Source organism: Trichechus manatus, unplaced genomic scaffold (assembly GCF_000243295.1).
Source record: "Trichechus manatus latirostris isolate Lorelei unplaced genomic scaffold, TriManLat1.0 scaffold00242, whole genome shotgun sequence".
Taxonomy (NCBI): domain Eukaryota; kingdom Metazoa; phylum Chordata; class Mammalia; order Sirenia; family Trichechidae; genus Trichechus; species Trichechus manatus.
The window spans coordinates 904,270-926,857 of record NW_004444178.1 but is presented as its reverse complement, the minus strand read 5'-3'; the positions used below and the strand labels follow the sequence as shown (position 1 = coordinate 926,857).

The 22,588-nt window shown below is 35.7% G+C and overlaps 1 protein-coding gene across 1 annotated transcript in view; it reads left to right on the top strand.

Moving 5' to 3' along the window:
• Positions 1–22,588, top strand: part of THSD7A (thrombospondin type 1 domain containing 7A) — a 277,288-nt gene that overhangs the window by 167,517 nt on the left and 87,183 nt on the right. Inside the window, exons 7-9 of the mRNA XM_004389354.1 lie at positions 6,263–6,457; positions 16,995–17,229; positions 21,965–22,080. Coding sequence (XP_004389411.1) covers positions 6,263–6,457; positions 16,995–17,229; positions 21,965–22,080 — 546 coding nt within the window. The remainder of the gene's footprint in view (positions 1–6,262; positions 6,458–16,994; positions 17,230–21,964; positions 22,081–22,588) is intronic.

Genomic DNA, 22,588 nt, shown 5'->3' with positions numbered 1-22,588 from the left:
GGAATGGAGACAAAGAATAATTATGTCTTATATTAAAACACAATTAATTATAATTTTGAATTTATTAACTTTTGTATTCTTAACACCTAAACTATAAAAACTTTGAAAAGAAGAACTACAGCTTATGTTTTATATTAGTTTTAATCTCTAACACAATGAATGCAATAAGCTTTCAGTATATACTTTTACAAAAGGGGAAAAAGAAAATCTATCCTCTGATTTCAATTCTCAGTTTGTTTTATTTCTATGGAAATCTTCGTGGATTTCTAGTGTAATTACCTCAAACAGATGTTTAATTCTCTTAGCCCGGTAATGTGAGACAGAGTAAAATAGAAAGGGGCATTTTGGAAGAGAGGTAGGTGGTGCTCATGTAAATAGACCAAATAAGGGAAAATTTTGGAGTGAATTTGAAAATATCAATCATGTATGTTTAAGCTTTTTAAAAGAATAAATTATTAAAAATATGTCCTTATAATCGCATTTGGGAAAAAAAGAAATTAAATGAAGGCACACCCACTTAAACTTTTAAGTCTTGTTTTGAGCTCATAAAAATGAATAAAACCAAGCACTTCCATTTTATTTCTCAACCTATTGCATAGGGCATCACACACAAGTTTAAACCAATTAGACATGCTTCAGTTAAGGCTTCAAAGTAAGATATAAGCTGTAAGATGTAGACAGTGGTTCATTCATTTAGTTCTGTTATATTTTTCATGTAAAATATATCCTTTTGCAGGTTAGGTTAAAATACCTGGAGCTTCTTGGGGAAAAATGAGCTATATAAATGCAAGACAGTCTTTTGAAACTATTTGTTGGTAAATGTGCACCAAAAAACAGTATATTTAATACACAATGGCGTGCATGACAGAATCCTGAACGTTTTTGACATCACATTCAGAATCTGGCTAAGAAATTGTCTTCAGACAGACGAAAAGAAGAAAAACAAGCTGCATTGGCCCACGCCTGTATCAGTGGTAGTACTACATCGGTCACAGTAGTGATCATCAGACGTATCCACCCGGATTGAATGGCTTGCACAACCAGAAAATCAAAACCTCAGATGGTTATATACTGGGGACATCTGGTAGTTGAAAATATCCCAGTAGTAGAGCAGGTAATACAGAATAAGGGAATTTCCTAAGTGGAAAAGTAGCATGGTGGCACAATGGTTAAGCGCCTGGCTGGTAACCCAAAGGTTGGCAGTTCAAACCCACCAGCAGGAGAAAAGACCTGGTGATCTGCTCCTGTAAAGATTACCAAACCAAAACCAAACCTGTTGCCGTCGAGTCTGACTCATAGTGACCCTCTAGGACAGAGTAGAACTGCCCCATAGGGTTTCCAAGGAGTGGCTGGTGGACTTGAACTGCCGAACTTTTGGTTAGCACCTGAGCTCTTAACCACTGAGCAACCAGGGCTCCCCCATAAAGATTACAGTTGAGAAAACTCTATCCGGCAGCATTGCTCTGTCACAGGGAGTTGCTATGAGTTGAAATGGACTCTACGGCACCTAACAACAAGAAGAAATGGTAAACATCCCAATAATAGTGATATATTTCTGTATATGGAAAGAGTATAAATTACCCTAATATTTGGGTATGTGCATGTTGATGAATTTACTACAGTCTGTTTTCTGAAGTGGAGCCCTGCTGGTGCAGTGGTTAAGAGCTATGGCTGCTAACCAAAAGACCGGCAGTTCAAATCCACCAGGCGCTGCTTGGAAACCCTGTGGGGCAGCTCTACTCTTGTCTTACAGGGTCACTATGAGTCAGAATCGACTAGAGGGCAACAGCAACAAAGGCAAGTCTCTAAAGTAATGTCATGCAAAACAATTCTTATCTAAGCAAAATAATGTCATTTATCAATCAAAAACAAGTTTTAATGTGAGGAAGAGGTATGAAATTACTTTCTGCTGCTCTTATTAGTAGAGACCTTATTTCCAGGGTCACTCCTTATATAAGAAAATAAGATAAAAGCCACAGCTTCAGAAGGTAGCTGTAGATGATGAACTATGGAGTTGCCAGTGATAGTCAAAGGTCCAACTTTTTTTGTTTCCCTAAAGTTTTCCAGATGACCTGTTCCTGGAATGCTGAGGATGTAGCTTAAAAAAAGCATAGTTCTTAAGGGTTCCAGTTTGTGGCCAATTAGCCGAGTTAATTAAAGCTTTCATTGAAAGCAGAGTCAAATATCTGAATAATCCCATATTCTCACAGATCCATTGCTGTTTGTTCAATAGATATAAGCTAAAATATCTGACTGTGGCCATGTCAACAATGCACACTCTTTTTGTATTTGAGGCACTGTGTGGCTGGCACGATGCATCATGGTGTTTATTTCCTGACTTCTTTGTAGACAAAGGCCAATTCATTATTAACTGTCTGGGCATCTTCAGTTCTCTCTGACTGTTAAAAGACAGTTAAAAGGTGGATTGAGAAATTGGTTAGGTCTCAATTCAAAACTCTGCTCTTTTAGTAAAAATCTGCTATTTGAGAAAGTTTACAAACTTTCTGAGTCTCCAAGTCTTTTGTAAGTAAAAAATAGATATTAATACTTATGTTAGAAGGTTGGAGCCCTGGTGGTGCAGTGGTTAAGAGATCGGCTGCTAACCAAAAGGTCGGCAGTTCAAATTAACCAGCAGCTCCTTGGAAACCCTGTGGGCCAGTTCTGCTCTGTCCTGTAGGGTCACTATTAACGGGAATCAACTCGACAGCAATGGGTTTTGGTCAAAAGGTTGTTGTGAGAATTAAATGAGATTATGTACATAATATTCATATCACAGTGCTTGACACAAGATGGACAGTCAATAACTATTCATTAAATGAATGTTTTTATCACATATACTCTGTGTAAAGTATAGAAGCAAGTTCTGCAGAGAAGCAAATGATACTATGTATAAGATCCAAATGAATTTGTTTTATACAGCTGTTCCTGATTCTAACTGAGCCACAAGCTAACAAAGGAAGAAAAATCCTAGAGAAATGTTTTTTGGATTTTATGAGCATATGAATCAGCTGGTGATCTTTTTAAAAAATGCAGGTTTGGATTCAATATGTGGGATATGGGAAGCTGTATTTCCAGTTAACTCAGGGTGATGTGTATGCTGCCTGCCCGCTGGCTAAACTTTAGCAATATCCTAGAGAATTCGAATACAGTATATGGCAATTTAAGAAATAACTGGACTTAGATCCATACTTATCTAGTCCGACATTCTGTTTCCTGGCACAATAGCTTAAAATTAATTAATTAATCTATTCATTTAACAAGAATTATTTAGTGTCTAGTCTCTGTCAGATACTTTCTAGGTACTGGGTACAAAGTAATGAACAAGACAGATAAGGATCATGCCCTCATTGGGCTTTTAGTCTAGTGGTAGGGCCAGACGGTATATACATCTAATCAGACAATCAATAAAAACAGTTTCGGAATGTGATTAAAACTATGAAGAAAATAAAATTACTGTGAGAGTCTGTAGATGGTCAATGAAGTCTTCTGTAGGGAGGAGACAGTTGAACGGAGACCTGACTGTTGAGAAGCAGTTTGCCATGTAAAGATCCGAGAGTTTCACGTAAAGGAAAAGTTCAAAGGCTCTGAGGCAACAATGAGCTTGGTTCATAAGAGGAAAGGGAAAAGAAAACAAAACAAAACATCATGGTTAGGACATAATGCCATAATGTAAATGGGAGGGAGTGATGGCCTTGAGATCAGAGAGGTCAGCAGACAAGAACACGCATGGGGAGAGCACAGTAAGGGCTGAAAACATCAGGGAAATCTTGGTGGAAAAGGTTGCATCTGAAGTGGGTCTTAATGTTTTCACAGCAGTTTAAGGTATGCTCCGTGGGTTTAAGTAATGTGCCTTCAGGAAAAAAAAGACAGCTGGCTAAGCAGAACAACACAAATGAAAAAGAGCTAAATAAGATACGGGACACAAATAGAAAAAAAGAATAACTCAAAAAGCAAGAAAGGTTAATGTTGTACATTCCTTAAGTAAACACTACAACAATCAAAAATATATCACTTAATGCCATGCAAGCTAATCTAATAACATATGTGTAGGAAACTCTCATTTGCTGCAGAACGAATTAAAATTTTCCAAGTAGAAACAATTGAGTAACTGCTAGAGAAAGCATAAAACTCTAACTCTTGGTTAACTATAGACTGTATCCTCACCTTGCCTTGCTTTCCACAGAACATTGGAAACATAAATGAGAGAGGGTAGATGGTACAATAAAAAAAAAAAAAAAGCAATGAAGAAAGTAAGACATGCGCAAGCCCCACTTGCACCAAGTAGAAAGTTAGTAGGAAAAATATTAAATGCCTTTTACTATAGTGATGTTTTGTATTCTACCTACCTACCCATGTATATGCTATCTATATCTATCATACAATTTTATTGGGATATAAGCCAAACCCTAAAGCCAATAAAAACAGAATTTAAAGGACATCCCATAGAAATTTCAGGGTAACTACAGAAGAATGAATGATACAATGATGATGCAGTTGTGATCTTAATGAGTCTTCATTACTTAGTGAGAAAATCTAATAATTTAAGGCCTTGCAAACTAGTGGCTATTAATATGTAAGTGCATTCCAATGGACTTCTGACTTTGTCAAATGATTTAAGGCCTTGCAAGCTAATAGCTATTAACATGTTAGAACATTTCCAGTTGATTTCTGATTTTCTGTCTTGTTTTTCAACTGTATGAATAAAGGACTGTACGTTAAAATGATGCTCCAAAACCTGCATCAGGGAGAAACAGCTTTGAGCTGTTCATCCAATAGCAGTGAGGAAGGGCATGGTCATTCACTCCTTCTTATCTGAATGTCTGGTGTGTCCTGAGGCACACATTTCTGATGTATTCATCCAGAATTGTGGATATATTCTATAACAAAATGACAGATGAATTTCTGCTTGTTTGTATGTTGTTCCACAGCCTAGTTAGTGCCCCACTTACCCAGCTAAGCTACAGAGTTCAGACTTTTTCTCATACTCCCTTTGGGTCATTATTTTTAATTCTTTTGATTATCTTTGGCATTTTTCTTTCTCTTTGGCCTTTTGTATATCTCATTCATTCATTCATTCATTCAATAAATACTAGGGGAATGTCAATATTTTGCAAATATCCGTACTAGACATTGAGAATACAATCGTGAATAAAACAGGTATGGTCCTTGTCCAAAGCTTAGAGTTTAATGGGGTTAGAAGCAAACAAGAAAATGCCCATGGGGGAAATAGGGTATTACAAAACCTGTATGTGGAGCAGTAGGCTCGGGATGGTGGTATCACGGAACACTTGCCGTGGAAAATTTTTCTAAACTGAGAATGGAAGAAAAAGCAGGATTAATTAGACTAAAGAAAAAGTGTATGTACTGGGAGCCAGGAGCCCCAGGCTGGAGAACAACATATGAAATGAAGACTTGTAAGCGAAAGAGCTTAGCATGGATAAAAGAAATGGGACCTGATCCACATGACAAAATCTTCAAGGACAGAGGGAGTGAAGTGAGATGAGGCTAGAAAGGGAAACAGGAGCCAGGTCATTTGAGGTGTTACAAACTTTTAAGAAATCTAGTCTTTAGAACAACAGTAAATTACTGAAGAATTTTAAGCCCTGGAGTGACACCATCTTAACTTCTCTCATTTGCTTGCCTTGTCTTTGTTCTCTCCCTCTCCCAGTATGACCACATTAAGCAGTGGTTTGATATTGCTATGTTATCATTTAAATTTCTTGGCAATCTGCAACAAACAATCTCAATTTTTTATGAAAGTAAAAGATTGCCAATCATACAAAAATAAATTCTGTGGGAGATACAAGAGAGTTTGTGAAAGAGATACCAATAAGTTCGTTCATGAAAACACGTGGCACATGCTATGGATATAGTCATTATTTGTCAATGATGGCTCATTTCCAGGAAAGAGGGGAACAAATTTCATCAATGCTCTTTATTTCAAGTCTAATAAGCATAAAAATCACTTTATGGACAGCTATCTGTAGCATAAAAATACTCTTAGTTAATACCTGATCCACACCTAAGCTTCTGATAATAAGAATCTCATTTGGAGGTATACACACACCCACACACAAGCTCCTGGTGTTCTTCTAATATCTGGCTGTATGCAGTATCTCTCTTGTAATGAATACGTTGGCTTTCTTTTTAACTAAGACCAAAGGGGATATAATCTAATTTATCTGGGTCCCCATCTGGTTTCAGTCGCTCATTTTACAATGATTTAACAATGATAGACTGTTGGTGATCATGTCTTTCCCAGGAGAAGAAGTTGACAGACAGCTGTGCAGAGATGCCATCTTCCCCATCCCTGTTGCCTGTGATGCCCCATGCCCGAAGGACTGTGTGCTCAGCATGTGGTCTTCTTGGTCCTCCTGCTCACACACCTGCTCAGGGAAAACCACAGAAGGGAAACAGATACGCGCTCGGTCCATTTTGGCCTATGCAGGTGAAGAAGGTAAGATCACCAGCTTCAGAAGGGACTTGAGTTTTGTTTTGTTGTCATTTTCTTTGTGTAGCCTGGAAGAGATAATGTTCTATGAAAACCAACTACCAGAAGCCCAGCAATGCAAGAGGATTTACTATCTCTTGAGGTATTGGACAGATCAGTTCTGTTCTCAAAATTACTTTTGAGACTGGATGGACCTTTGATAAAAAGAAGAAATGCTTTTAAAAGTGAACTCAGTTTGTTGTTTTGTTTTATTTTTTACCCTCTTAATAATTCTTTCCACTCTAAGATGTTAAACCCACTGAAAGGTCTGAAAATAACCCCCGCAATTCTAGATGCCTGATTTGATTGTTTTCTCTATGTTTCAGTAGTCATTTTTTTCTTTGAAATCATATTCTACCTCCTCATAAATTAGCATATAAAGTTAAAAAGTAAAATGAAGTAGATGCCAGCATACCAGTATGATTACTGCCTCACTGAAAATTATGTGGATTTTCTACCATTCAGGGTTTTGAATGTAGGCTCTGAGGTACAGAATTCTACCTTGTAGATTGTGTTCATTTTTAAAATATGTTGCTCCTAAATCACTTCACCCTACTGGGTGAACAAAGCAAGATTTGTCACATAGTCATACTCACTTGTGCAAGCTTTATTGAGAAATACAAGGCTCTTGGTAATTGTCTCTCAAGCTTATATCCAAATGCTAATTTGGCCTCTGTGTGACTGGGTGATATAATGTTATACTTAATCTTGTCATTCTGGAAGATAACATAGGAGTAAGGAAAGCATAGAAGCAAATCAAGTTCTGTCACATTAAGGCATGTTCTTTCTCAGGAAAATTGCTGTATGTTATTTTAATATTATCAAGCTAAATGGCCCTTCTCTTTATTCACATTTAGCACTGATAAATAATGATTTGTATTTATAGTATGTGTTTCTCTCTGTATCCCCCCAGATTACCAATTTCAGTTATTAGGGTTTTATGAGGTTACCTATACCTTTTGTATTTTTCTCTTTATAAAAAATTTTAGCAGTAGAATCTGATAGTATTCTTATTTAATAAAACTTGCTATCTGTGTATGTAATACCTATGCAAAAATATAATTACCTGGCCCTAAGACATGAGTGAAAATTTTTACATATTAAAAAATGATAATGCATGCAAAAATTTAGAATTTTCATTATAGTGTTCAGAAACTTTTTTCTCATCACCTTCATATAACCTTAATTCCTTGCTATGAAAAATATATATATATATGTATCTACTGAACATACCTAATAGAAAAAATAGAATCTTTTAGACAGAAAGTTATATTCCTTATTTTGTCAGACAGGACTTCTAACCTTGTATAGATTATATTCAGACTTCAGACTCTATCAGCTCAGATTATGTCATGGGCTTCATTAAAATTAGATCTGTGGTCACCTTGCTTCCTGTAAATCCATTATTCTCTGCAGACACTTGCTGTGTGACTAGTAATGAGTGGCTCTTTACCCCCTGAGTCACATGACAGATTTTGCCATGCTTGCAGAACTCACCAGATCATTATTTCAATAGACATGATGCTTCACACTGAAAGGTCATAAAATGTTTTAAAGGCAGAAATTTATGATTACTCTTTGATATGCATTGCCCCGTTAGTTTGAAAGGGTGGGACTTCTATAATTTTTAATTAAGTCTAGTAGCTGTATTATATGCAAGTCATGATGGAAAATTATAGATGTTTATATAGTAAATCATGAAGACATTGAATTCAAAACATAATTTTAAATAGAAACAATGGTGGACACTCTATCAATGATGAATCTGCTGCTATTTATTTCTGTTAATAACATTTACAAAAAATGGTATAATTATATGAAATATTTGATAAAGAATTTAGCATTCAATAATACCTATTATCTACTGGACACTAAAACACATTTTCTCTTCCTCAAAATAGGTCATAGCTAATTCTGAGCAATTTTTTAAATGATTTTGGAACTATATTTACAGAAGGATTTAAAATATGTTTTCCCTGTTAATTAGAGGACTCTGTAATTCTACACAAAAGTAGGTCTTTCTAGTATTTCCCAAGAATTAGTGTTTTGTATGGTCCAAAAATGTTTTTAATTTTTATGTACAGAAATTCACTGTGATAATCTTAAAGGAAAAGATCACTTTAGGAAAATTATATATTGAATGCTCAGACATGAAAGTATACTATTATCTGGAGAAATAACTTACAGGGCCATTTCATGTGCAAAGTATTTATTTGGATTTACAAAATAAATGCTAAAACAGTCAGAACCTCACCTTTAAACATTATGCTGTAGATCAGATAACCTCTTCTATTAGTAAGGAGGCCTGGTGGTGCAGTGGTTAAGAGCTCAGCTGCTAACCAAAAGGTGGGCATTTCGAATCCACCAGCCACTCCTTGAAAACCCTATGGGACAGTTCTTCTCTGTCCTATAGGGTTGCTATGAGTCAAAATCAGCTTGATGGCAAAGAGTTTTTTCGTGTGTATTAGTAAGGATAGACTAGTTTGTGCTGCAATAACAAACTGCCTGGAAGTTCAGTAATTTAGAAGAACAAGATTTATTTATTTCTCATGGGAAGTTCTGCTACAGGTTTAGGTAACTCTCCAGGGCAGTCTGTCTTCCATGAAATGGCTCAGTGTTGTATAACCTCCATAACAAGACCTGCTTCGACAATCCCCATGCCGGGGGAAGAAGATAGTTGGAGAGTCAAGTATAAGCAATTAAGTTCTTACATCCAGAAGTGATTTATGTTGTTTTATTGTTAAAGCAAGTCACATAATCATGTCTAACTTCAAAGAAGTAGGAAAATAATCCTACTGTGAGAGGAGAACTGGCTACTGGTCTTACCCCTGATTTACTGAGTCTTTTTAGTGTGTATGTGTTTCTGTGTGTATATGTGTATAAAGTGTATATATGCACATATATATGTATATATGTGTGTGTGTGTGTGTATATATATATATATATATATAAAGTTCCAATAAAAAGAGCCAGGGATCCTTGGAGAAATGGCTGATTGCAGAGGGCTGAAATAGGAAAAATATAAGAAGTGCCTAGAGGATCTTGTGCCAGAAAGTAAGGAAGAAGAGGACATATCAAAAGCCCATAGAAACCTGCTTGAAGGGTCTCCCACTGGTCATATATGGGACAAGTAGAATACCAAAACAAATAATGAAAGTAACAAATCATAATCCATTAAATAAAATGGGAAACCATGGATCCATATTGATATAAATAAATGAATGAATAACTTGAATGTTTGATGAAGAATATTATGTTTACATAGTCTCAAGTGTCTCCCTAATGAAGAAGTATGATAGACATCACCATAGTCCAGTGATCAAAGTTAGCATCATCAGTAATGGAGCAAATCAAAATCATGTGCCCTTGATGTGATACAATGACAACATGACCTTTTTTCTGTTGATTTTCTTTTCCAAGATGCAGATACAGAATCTAATCAAGAGGACCACCACCATCTGTCAGTTTGTTGTACTGTGGTGTCTTATATGTTACTATGATGCTGGAAGCTATGCCACCAGTATTTCCAGTGCCAGCAGAGTCACCCATAGTGGACAGGCTTCAGCAGAGCTTTCAGACTAAGACAGATTAGGAAGGCCTGGCTATGTACTTCCAAAAATTAGTCAATGAAAGCCCTTTAAATCACGACAGAATATTGTCCAATATAGTGCTATAAGATGAGTCCCCTAGGTTGAAATGTACTCAAAATACACAGTGGCTACAAAAAATGGACTCAAGCATACCAATGTTGATGAAGATGCCACAAGATTCATTTTGTGTGTACATGGGGTGGCCGTAGTGTCATGGATTGAATTATGTCCCCCCAAAAACGTGTGTATCAATTTGGCTGGGCCATGATTCGCAGTATTGTGTGGTTGTCCTCCATTTTGTGATTGTAATTTTATGTTAAAGAGGATTCGGTTGGATTTTTACCCCCTTTTTTAGGTCATATCTCTGATTCAATGTAAAGAGAGTTTCCCTGGGGTGTGGCCTGCACCACCTTTTATCTTAGAAGAGATAAAAGAAAAGGAAAGCAAGCAGAGAGTGAGGGACCTCATACCACCAAGAAAGTAGTGCCAGGACCAGAGCGCATCCTTTGGACTTTGGGTCCCTGCGCAGAGAAGCTCCCAGTTCGGGGAAATATTGATGAGAAGGCCGACAGAGAGAGAAAGCCTTCCCCTGGAGCTGACGCCCTGAATTTGGACTTGTAGCCTACTAGACTGTGAGGAAAAAAATTTCTCTTTGTTAAAGCCAACCACTTGTGGTATTTCTGTTATAGCAGCACTAGATGACTAAGACACATGGGAACCAACTCAACAGCAACAAAAAACAACAATCAAGAGGAAACATCAGGCAAACACTAACTGAAAAATATTCTACGAAATAGTAGTCACGTATTCATCAAGGGTCAGTTATGAGGAACTATTCCAGATTGAAAGAGACTGACAAAACATGACATCTAAATATAACACTTGATTCTGAACTAGATCATTTTCCTATAAAGGATATTTTGGACAAATTAGTCAACTTGAATGAGGTCTAATGATTAGTTGACAACAATGTATCACGGTTAATTTCCTAATTTTGTTTATTATGTGTGGTGATGTATATGAGAATGTCCTTGTTTATAGGAAATACGTACTAAAGTATTGAAGGTAATGGAGCATCATTTTAACAACTTCATCCAAATGGTCTGGGGGAAAAAATTATTGATACTGTACTTTTAATTTTTCTGTAATTTTGAGGTTGGTTCAAAATTAAAACATAAAAAGAATAATAGAATAAAACAATTTTTGTATAATTGCTTTTCACACAGTCTTGAATAACATTTTATAATATACTCTCTGCAATGCACAAAAATTGCCATAAAATGCTTCGTATTGAAATATTGTCTTTTGGAACCCATATCACAAATGGTAGCAACTGGAGATAGTTAATGTACTGGAGAAAGTAAAAGCAATTCTTTTCACTCTAAAGTAAAATTATGTCATATAAACTCCTAGCTTTGACTTCTTCTGGTTAAATACATTGGTAATTCTGTTTTTAACATTGGATGATACCTTGAAAAGCCCTGGTGGTGCAGCAATTAAGCTCCCGATTGCTAACTGAAAGACTGGTGGTTTGAACCCACTCAGCGGCTCCGCAGAAGAAAGACCTGGTGATCTGCTCCTGTAAAGATTACTGTCTAGAAAACCCTATGGGGTGGTTCTACTGTCACCTGGAGTCGCTATGAATCAAAATTGGCTTGACAGCACCTAACAACAACAATAACACAATGACTTGAGGTAAAAAAATTTTCTTGTATTATATAAATTTTAAGACTGGTCCCAAAGACATCTATAAAATTATATTAGGAAGTTCTAAAAGGAAGCAATCTTTTAATACTTAAGTCTTTTTTTATATGAATAGTAATAGGTTAAATCTGAAATTGAAATTTAAACATTGGTATTATATGTTTAGCCTTCTCAATTTTTTGAACTCCTGTTGCACATCCTTAACAAGCTTGATTTAAAAAGGAGAAATGATTACAAAATATTTTCCACTGAATATAATAACAACTCCTGTTGATTCTCATTATGTAGTTCATTATCCTTAACAGAGCAAGAAATAAGAGAATATTTTTGCAAAGTTCAAAATGACCTGATATTATAACTTCATCAGCCGAGTTTTAATATGCCTTCACACCTGCTTTATACATGCAGAGAATAGAGGCAAACTGAAATACAATTATGCCAATTTTTTCTCAAATAATAAGTAATCTGCCAAAAATATTGAATTTTATAAAAGTGCACAGCATTGAGGAGGGGAATATTTCTAAGTTGTTCGTTTTTATAGCTAAATCTTTTTAATCTTAAAAGCCAGGAAGCACGTGTATTTCCTAGAGGAATTTGAAGTCTTGGACCCATTATAAGTATATATACACACATACCTCTAGCTTCTAAGTGAATACTATCACTTCCTCATCCTCCCACTATTGACCTTGAACAGGGAGTTCTGCTTCAGTCTGTCCCTACACAGGAATTATGCAGGCTCCACAGTGGGAAGTCTTTTACCTCCTTCAAAAAAAAAAAAAAAAAGGAGGAGGGGGAGTATACTACAGAAGAATCTACTGAGATTCTCTGCAGCTCTTCCAGTTCAATTCCCCCAAATCATGCTGTCACATGGAGTCACAAATAATGCTCTTCCAATTCAATTCCCCCAAATCATGCCCTCCCCAATGCGTATTTTACCCAGCAGTGGTCTCTGTTAAAGGAATTTGGGCTGCAATAGCAGACAAAGTTAGAAACACCTTAAAACTATAATTCATAGTACACTAATAGCCTCTTCATAGCATAACCCACTGCTTTATCCTTGTTGCCAGTTACTTGTCTAAGTGAACTCTACACTCCAATTGACTACCTCAATATTGCTAATTCCCAAGGTCATTCTGGCTGCATGCATTTGCTTTTATTAATTTTTCTCCTACTTAGGTAAAAGTCTTTCTTCTTTCTCTCTCTTCCCAGACTTCTTTTCCTTCTCCTTAAAAACTCAATGCCTCCTTCTACCTGAGGTATTTTCAGTCCCCCCAAACTAATACAATCTCCCACTTTTGAATCCCAATTATACTAAATAACCTCTCTTAATATAATTTATTATATTCTGTCTAGAATTATACACTTTTGTACACTTGTTTTATCCTCCTACTTCTTCCCCACTGGATTGTATAATCCTTAAGAGTAGTAGTATCTGTTTCCAACCCCTCTAGGTATCCCTTGAAGCATCTCACACAAACATTGCATATTAGCACTTAATGCATATGTATCTAATTACTGTTTTGAAGGTATCATTGTTGTTGATGTTTTTAACCTATCATCTAAGTTGTAAGGTAATCAATGCCAGAACGAGAAACACCATTACTCTTACTTATCTGTTCAAATTATCCTAACAAAGCTTTTATGAACTTGGGGTGGAGAGAAAAAGTCACCTTTTCATTTCTGAGAGACAAGGTTCATATACTAGTTGATATTTGTATATGGACGTTTATATGGTCATGTTGTTGTTGTTAGATGCTGTCAAGTCGGCTCTGACTTATAGTGACCCTACATTCAACAGAACAAAACACTGCCTGGTCCTGTACCATCCTCACAATTGTAGCTATGCTTGAGCCCATCATTGCAGCCACTGTGTCAGTTCATCTCGTTGAGGGTCTTCCTCTTTTTCCATGACCCTCTACTTTACCAAGCATAATGTCCTTCTCCAGGGACTGATCCCTCCTGATAACATATCCAAAGTATGTGAGATGTAGTCTTGCCATCCTTGCTTCTAAGGAGCATTCTGGCTGTACTTCTTATATGGGCATAGAAGTTTATATTGCAAAATGTCAGCAAGGTCTTATAAAGTCTTCCTTCCCTTTGATAGGATGATAGGAAATCTAGATAGTTGTATTAATTATTAAGCATATATTTTTATATGTAAGAGGGTATTCTTTAATACACTTATTACTAATTTTGTCACAAGTAACCTTTTATAATTCCCCCAGTACTGGGAAATTTTCCCAGATGTCTGGAATTAGATCTTCCTATAAATAATAGAGAAATTCAAGATTATATCTATCAATTTTTCTGCTATAAAATTATTCCCCAAACAACATGACAATGCTGGAATGATTGATTACTACTCTAAGCTATAGTTTCAAAATTGTCATATCATTGTTATAATTAAGACCACGTTGGAGTTTATCTGTGGAAGTATCCTGACATCAGACCAAAACTGCTAATGTGGCCTTAATGTGGATTGAGGCAAGAAAATAAACAGCCTTTCCGTATGTAAACTTAACAGCTATCTAGCAGTTCCTCCACACGTTATGCTCATGTTGTAGAAGTTTTTTTTTTTTTTTTTTGTCATCACTTCTTTCTAAAGCTAACCAGTCAATTCCAATGTCAAAAACAATTCAGAGTTTTTAAATCTTAATTTAAACAGCATACTGATACGCACATGTAAAAGTGGATTAAGTAAAGAAACACATTTTTTTGTATATCAGTTATTTTACTACTAAATATAAACAAATGGTTAAAATGGTTATATATATATTTCTTACTATGTATATTTATTATATATATATGTAGTGTCTATAATTAACACGTGTTTGTATGAGAAAAAAGATTTGGATAAATCTAGCTCCACAGGGAATGGATAGTAAGAGTGCTCATTTACTTCTCGCCAATTCAGTTAGTATGTTTTAGGATTCATTCCTATTCAAAACCTAAACTTCTTTGCAGGGGCTGCCAGGACCACTAAACTGTGTGACAGAGGATAGGGTATGAACCTTGACAGATGTTTTCACCTTTCATGAAACAGGGAACATTAATGAAATGCCATTTAATGCAGGCTGTTCTGATGTTGATCCCACATTCAACACTGTATAAATGATTACAAATTGCAGTTAAGTTCTCACATAAACTGTCTACCAATTTATTTGCTGAGTAGAGGGATGTGTTTAATCATAATTGAAACTATACCTAAAGATCCATGCAGGGTGTTGCCACCAGCTTTGTTTATGACTTTTGCCCAAATCTCAGACCCTGTTAGGGTCTCTAGCCGTTGGTCTTTTTTTTTTTTTTTTTTTAATTTGCTTTCCTAATATCTAAAACTCATCACTTATTATATTCAATATTTCCCCCAATTACTATCACGAATTTTTATGATGATCACCCAAGGTGCCCATCATTCCACATCAACAGCCAGTTATTTTTTTTTTTCCTGATAATGAAATCTAGAGGCTGCGTATGTTCCAATAGATCTAATGGTCAGTAAGGAAGGGAGTGTATGCGTCCAAAACTCTGCTTTTAACCATATAAGCCTTTTTTTCATAATTGGCATTATAAATAGCACAGTGGTAAGAAACTTGGCTTTAGGATTTCTTAGTTGTTGTAGTGGTCACGTCATTCAAGCTATATAGGCTCATCCACTTAATAATGTTTACTTCATAAAACAGTTGTGGACATGACAGTGTATACCTATAAAGTGCTTATTATGGGACTAGCAGGTAAAAAAGGGTTCCTTCATGATAGCTCCCATACCATATTCAGTTGATTCAAAAATACATCAGCTTTAGCCTTTAACATCTCTGGAATTATTACATCTTACAGTTGATACATTTTAAAACCTGTGGAGCCAAGCAGCAGTTATCTCATAGTTGTCATTATTTATACATGTAAACTTGGTTGTTGTTCCTGCAATACTGTGATGTTTCTGCCAAAAACAAACAGACAAATAAAAAATTGCTAAGGACCACTTGGGGATAGAAAATAAATGCTAGTTCTTTACTTAAAACTTACATTGACATCTTCTGATATAATTAAGAAAGCAACAACATCCAACCGTAGAGATGAGTGGCAGTATCCTCGAAGAAAATCCTGGGAACAACAGCTGAAGCACGCTTTTTTTCAGAAATGCTATTTTGCCAACACTCTTAATGCCACAGAAGATGAAAGTATGCAGGAGAACACAGACTTTGAGGAGTGTGACTTAAAAAGTGATTTGAAAGATTTGGAATCTGAATGTGAAGAAGTTTTAGAAATACCTTAACCAATTCATTTGTCTTATACTTTCCTTTTTATGTATATATAAGAGTAATATGTTAAAAAAAAACAAAACAAAACTAGTGTCATGGATTGAATTATGTCCCCCAAAAAATGTGTGTATCAATTTGTCTGGGCTGTGATTCCCAGTATTGTGTGGTTGTCCTCGATTTTGTGACTGTAATTTTATGTTAAAGAAGATTATGGTGGGATTGTAACACCCTTACTAAAGTCACATCCCTGATCCAGTGTAAAGGGAGTTTCCCTGGGGTGTGGCCTGCACCATCTTTTATCTTACAAGAGATAAAAGAAAAGGGAAGCAAGCAGAGACAGGGGGACATCATACCACAAAGAAACAGTGCCAGGATCGGAGCACATCCTTTGGATCCTGGGTCCCTGCGCGGAGAAGCTCTCAGTCCAGGGGAAGACTGATGACAAGGACATTCCTCCAGAGCCGACAGAGAATGCCTTCTCCTGGAACTGACCCCCTGATTTTCGACTTGTAGCCTACTAGACTGTGAGAGAATAAATTTCTCTTTGGTAAAGTCATCCACTTGTGTTATTTCTGTTATGGCAGCACTAGATGACTAAGACAGAGTTTCAATGCCCGTGTTTCTGGTTGGAAATTACACAGGTCTCATTTGTATTTCTTTTTTCAGTTTCTCTGGAGAACAATCACCTCTCCCTTTGAAGTCCTCCATAGCCCCCAAAACAAATATCACATACCCCACATAGTTTAAATTTTAAGCCAGATTGTGGCAAATATGGTAAGATTAACGTGTAAGATTAATTTGCCTACCTAGCATCGTGCTAATCATATGCTATGTGCTAATCAAGTAGCAGATATAATTGTTATCATTAACCGTGTTAATTCCAAGGAACAGAGAATGGCAAGGTTGCTGATGGCACCATATCTAATCTGCTACCCTTGTTCATTGTTGTAGGTAGAGCTCGCTGTCCAAATAGCAGTGCTTTACAAGAGGTGCGCAGCTGTAATGAGCATCCTTGTACTGTGTACCACTGGCAAACTGGTCCCTGGGGCCAGTGCATCGAGGACACCTCAGTATCATCCTTCAACACAACTACAACTTGGAACGGGGAGGCCTCTTGCTCCGTCGGCATGCAGACAAGAAAAGTCATTTGTGTACGAGTCAATGTGGGCCAAGTGGGACCCAAAAAGTAAGGGCTTTAGAATGACAACAGTAAATCCTTTGGTCAGCCTTGCAGAGGATTGTTTCAGGCTTCACTCGCTTCATGAAGTGGAGCATTCTGATGCTTGTCATACCTGTCCTCAAGAGTAAGATGTGTTTGTTTTGAATGTCAGCTGCTGATAAAGTTATAATAGCCTGAGAGTCTTGTGTCTGGGATCCATAAATTCTGGGGGAAGCTTTCTATTTGGTACCTACTTTCTGTTTTATAGTAGCACTTTTCACTTTTATTAAGCTAGTGAGTCAATGAGAGAAGTGCTTGCTCGAGGCAGTATGTGAAGTCCTGACAGTGTAGGTCATCCATGACCTCCTATATACCCGTAGGTTATGGAGGCTGCCAATCTAGTTTAATTGGGTAGTAGCCTTCTATGATCTGCCTTTCAATTCCCCTAGAAAATACTATATTAAAAATACCGAGGCCAAACTTATTACATCTTCTAATGGTTAAAATAGTGAGCCATTTACTTCCAAGAGAGAGACTTGGGATAGGATGGATGTTATAAGCAGAGAAACTATCAGTTTCTCATTGTGGTTATGAGTACTATAACAACAAGGCTAACACTTTGCTAGAGGGAAGGACAAAGGACCAGAGAGCTGGCATATTATAAGGGAAATATAAACAAAAACAAGTAACTGAGCTTTACTGGAGTAATCAAAGAGAAAATTAATTAAAAGCAATCAACTCTAAAAATAATATTTCTTTGGGAAGAGAACCTACGTATTTTTCAAAATTTAGACAACATAAACTTCTAAAATTCAAACCATATGTAACATGAAAAGTCAAATCAGTTAATTTTTCATGGGTATAAAAGTGGCCTCATATTTTCCAAGTACTTAGTCAAGAGGGTAAGTGTGTGTGATCTTAAGCATGGTACTTAACTTCTTCTGGCCTCAGTTTTAAAAGTTTGTTGAAAGGATTAAATGAAAAAATAGCACTAATGTAAGCATTCAATACATGTTAGAAGTTGTTATTTTGTCTTAGGAATTTGAGATACTTCTTAGTGTTTCAGGGAAATGATACCTGATGTATGAAAAACTCTAGAGGGATATATAAAATTCCTGTTATGAGTTTTTTTTCTTGCCAAAGTTATAGACATTAGAGATATTTTACCCAACACTCTATTTGTTTATAAAATTTGAAATTAGGAAACATTAAAATATATATGCCATAAGAGATTTGAATAAATTGCAATAATATTCCTAATATTCCACATGTTTAATGAGTAGCCCCAAACCAATATTTTGATAGAAATTATGATAATGTTGTTATGAATCTAACTCTGGAAATTAATGTACAGTATATTGAAGTTCAAAACCCTGAAGGCGTAGTGGTTAAGAGCTATGGCTGCTAACCAAAAGGTTGGCAGTTCGGGTCCACCAGGCGCTCCTTGGAAACCCTATGGGGCAGTTCTACTCTGTCCTATAGGGACTCTATGAGCCGGAATCGACTTGACGGCAGCAGGTTTGTTTTGTTTTGTTTTTTTGTATTGAAGTTCAGTAGTGGTAACCACAGGAGCAGAAGTCCCGAGTCCTGGAGGATTCTGGGACAAGCATAGAGGTAGAAACGTTCACTACAGAGGATTATAACCTGACTGACCTGTAGTGGAGCAGAATGGTGGATCACTGTCCTGAGCCTCTATGAATAAGCTCACTCTGTTCCTGTTTTATAATTTAATTAATTTTCAAATGTAGACGTTGGTATTTTACTCATTATGCAAACTACAAAATAGTTTGCCCAGTAATGGGTAACAACAAGCAAGTGCCTGCGTACAAACCTGTGTATGAACGAGCATGCCGTAATAGCTTCATTAAATCATTCAATAGGAAGTGTATCCTGAAGCCTCACGCCAAACTACTGCAATAATCCATCAAAAATTTGCTTTACCTTTGCTGCTTTTATTCAATGACCTGGATGCATGTATAGATTTGTTAAAAAAAAATGAATTTACTTTGCCCTTAAAAATCTGGAAAATTAAGCAAATACGAAGTATTCAAAAGAAAATGTTTTTGCCCTTCTCCCTAAATGTAGGTTAAATTCAATGAATACTTTTTAACACCAGACATTTGAAACAAGTATGCAAATAGAAACCTTGTTTTAAACTCCTCTTAATAAAACTGATTACTGTGCAATGGTGAAATCAATGTTATTGATCTTTTCTATCCTCCAAGTAACAAACTTCAACTCCTATCACATCTGTTTAATTTGACCTTGAATAAGATTTGGGGAGAAATCAATTCCTTGATTTAAACCACAAACACTAAATAAAAACAGTACAAAGGAGAAAAGAAGCATGTTGACTGAACCAATTGCTTCTCCAAAGAAGTCTAAATTAGTTTTATTGGATGTAATCTAGGCTATATAATTTATCCTTGTGTGTTCATTTAACAGCTTTGTTGTTAGTAATTTTGTTCTCCACAGTTAGCCAAGTATCTTGCTGTGGACATTTCTAAACTAAAACTGAATATTTGAAGGTTGTCAATGATAACATTGTAAATTCTATTGATTTAGCCAGGGCTGCAATTTGAAGAGCACGCAATTGAGTAATGCTCCCGTTGTTAGTGTTATAAAATTGCCTTATTGAAAAAGAGTGTTTTCAATAATAATTACTAACCAATAATTCCATAGTTCCAAAAGAATTAGCTGGATTATATGTGGGATTTTGCCATATAATATTTGCTGGATAAGAATGCAGGTTAAATTGTACTTCTAGTGATCTATAATCTCAATTGTAACAATACATTAACTTCTATAATTCACATCTAAATTTCTTTGTAGTCCATGACTTTGAGTGCTCATAGTAATCAGGAAAAATCTAAGTTTATCCTCAGTAGTAATCAGGGAGATTGTTTCTTTCTGATATGTTGAAGCCTATATATTTTTTAAATCCATTTTCAAATAAACTTTAATGGTTTAAAGAGAGAGGAAAGTATGTACCTATATAATTGATTAGAACATAATATTTATGTATGAGATAGGACATGTAGATAAATAATAAAATGCTATAAAGAAATTATGGGAAAGATATTAATGGTGTTAATTTTTTTCACTTATAGTTCAGTTCTGAAAACCTGATTAATTTACTTGATGAAAGACAATTTATCCTGACATACAAAAAATTTGGCTTCCCCATGTGGCGTATTTTTAAATCCCATTTCCCACTAATTGATCAACTTATTCCAGCAAGAGTTATATTGGTTATTTGGTTTCTTTCTTCACTGCCTCTTAGATTAGTTGGCAGGGATGTATGTGACCTCAGAGGAGAACTGCTTACGAGTGAGAATACAGTGAAACCTGTGAGAACCAGAACTCAAAGGGACTGGCTTGTTTTTCTGGGTCTCGCAAGGTTTCCACCTTTGACAGGGTTCAGTCTAACCATTTTTCTACCATTCTCTATTAGTGGAAAATATTAAGAGTTTTTCTTCTCTGACAGGTTTCCACCTTAAACAGTTCCAGCTTTCGCAGGTTTTACTGTATTAAGTTACTTTTAATTATTTGAATTATGTTGTTGTATTTTGTTGTCCTAATAATATAAAACTTTTTCTAGTGTGCATGTTCATGGCCAACATTTACTCACTAGCCATAGTAGAATCAGATTATGAAACTGCAGGGAAGAGTTCGGAAATCTAAAACATCATGAAGTATATAATGAAACAGACAATATACTTAGATCTGATACATCAACTTCCGAAAATGATGTTCTAGGAAGTACAAACCTTATACAAAATAAAACTTTTGTGGTTTGTCATTCTGAACTTATTCTTGTAATCCCAAAAAATAACACAGTTTTGTTGCTTTTTTGAAAATAATAATTTATCTATTTTTACCATAATTAATGTTAAACACACAGTATTTTATTTTTTCTGGTTTCATGTTCATGTTTTCTGTTTATTTGGTGGCACAAACAGTTAAGTGCTTGGCTGCTAACCAAAGGTTGGCGGTTCGAATCCATCCAGCAGCTCCATGGGGGAAAGACCTGGTGATCTGCTTGCATAAAGACTGTAGCCGAGAAAACCCTTTGGGGCAATTCTACTCTGTCACATGGGGTTGCTATGAATCAAAAACAACTCGACAGCACCTAACAACAACAATAACAATTTATATTGACTCTTTTTGTTCCAAAAAAGATCTTGCAGTTTATAAAAATATAAAAAATATTCAAAGTCCCATAATAAAAACTAGGGACTAAAAGAAGAAAAAATGAGAATAGAGATGCTAAATAAAATGAAGGATAAAGCAAAAGCTGTTTATTATAATTTTACTTGTTTATTATGAAACACATAAAGTATAGCTATAAATACAATATTTTGGAACATGTACACCATTATAAATTTATTTTATGCTACACATATTTTATAAAAATAAAGTCTGGAATAACTGGAAACTTATAATAGGCATTAAGCTTATTATACAAAGATGTAGAACTGAGTCCTTAAATTGATAGCTTGCATTCCCACAAAATTTCTTATACAGTATATTAAAAATACATATTTTATAATGGAGAGATTATTGTAAAGGGATAAAGCATAATTATTATATTTTGTTTTAGATAGCATAATGACGATTATTAAATTTATATATCCTGCATGTAGAAGCTTTATTAAGGTCCAGTTTGAAAGAACTGCTGTAGTTGTATAGTTCTTGTCAAAACCAGAGAGGCCCCTGGCTGACTGTGAAGGACTAGTAATTTCCCTTTGCTTTTTTTTAGGTGTCCTGAGAGCCTTAGGCCTGAAACAGTGAGGCCTTGTCTGCTTCCTTGTAGGAAGGACTGTATCGTGACCCCATATAGTGACTGGACAGCATGTCCCTCCTCATGTAAAGAAGGTATGGTCTGTAAAGTTCTGAAGGTTATTCATCTGGAAGACATACTCAGTAGGATCTCCAAGTCCTTCTGGCTGAGTAATGTTCATGATTTTTACACAGAGAGTATAATTCTGGTCTGGCATGAATGTCATACAACTTTGGTGTCTCTCTAGAAAATAAGACAGCTTTAGAGTACCAGACAAATAACTTTTATGCCAAAAGCTGACTTAAAACTTTATTATATAGATCAAAGTTAAAGGATTCTAGATTTTATAATATCAGTAATATTTATTTTTACATGAAATATAAAAGAATAGTGGTCTTATGGAATTCAGAAAGAATGTGTTTTGTTCTTAGCAATACATCTGGCTTCCAACCAACTTAATGACAAGAAACAGCCATGGGACCAGGTCACCACAGATTTAAATATGAGGCCCCAAAGATGGAAGTAAAAGAAAGAGAAAAACAACCAAATTGTTTCTCTGCCAACGTTTACTTAATATGTCATGAGGCATTTGCAAGATAAGGA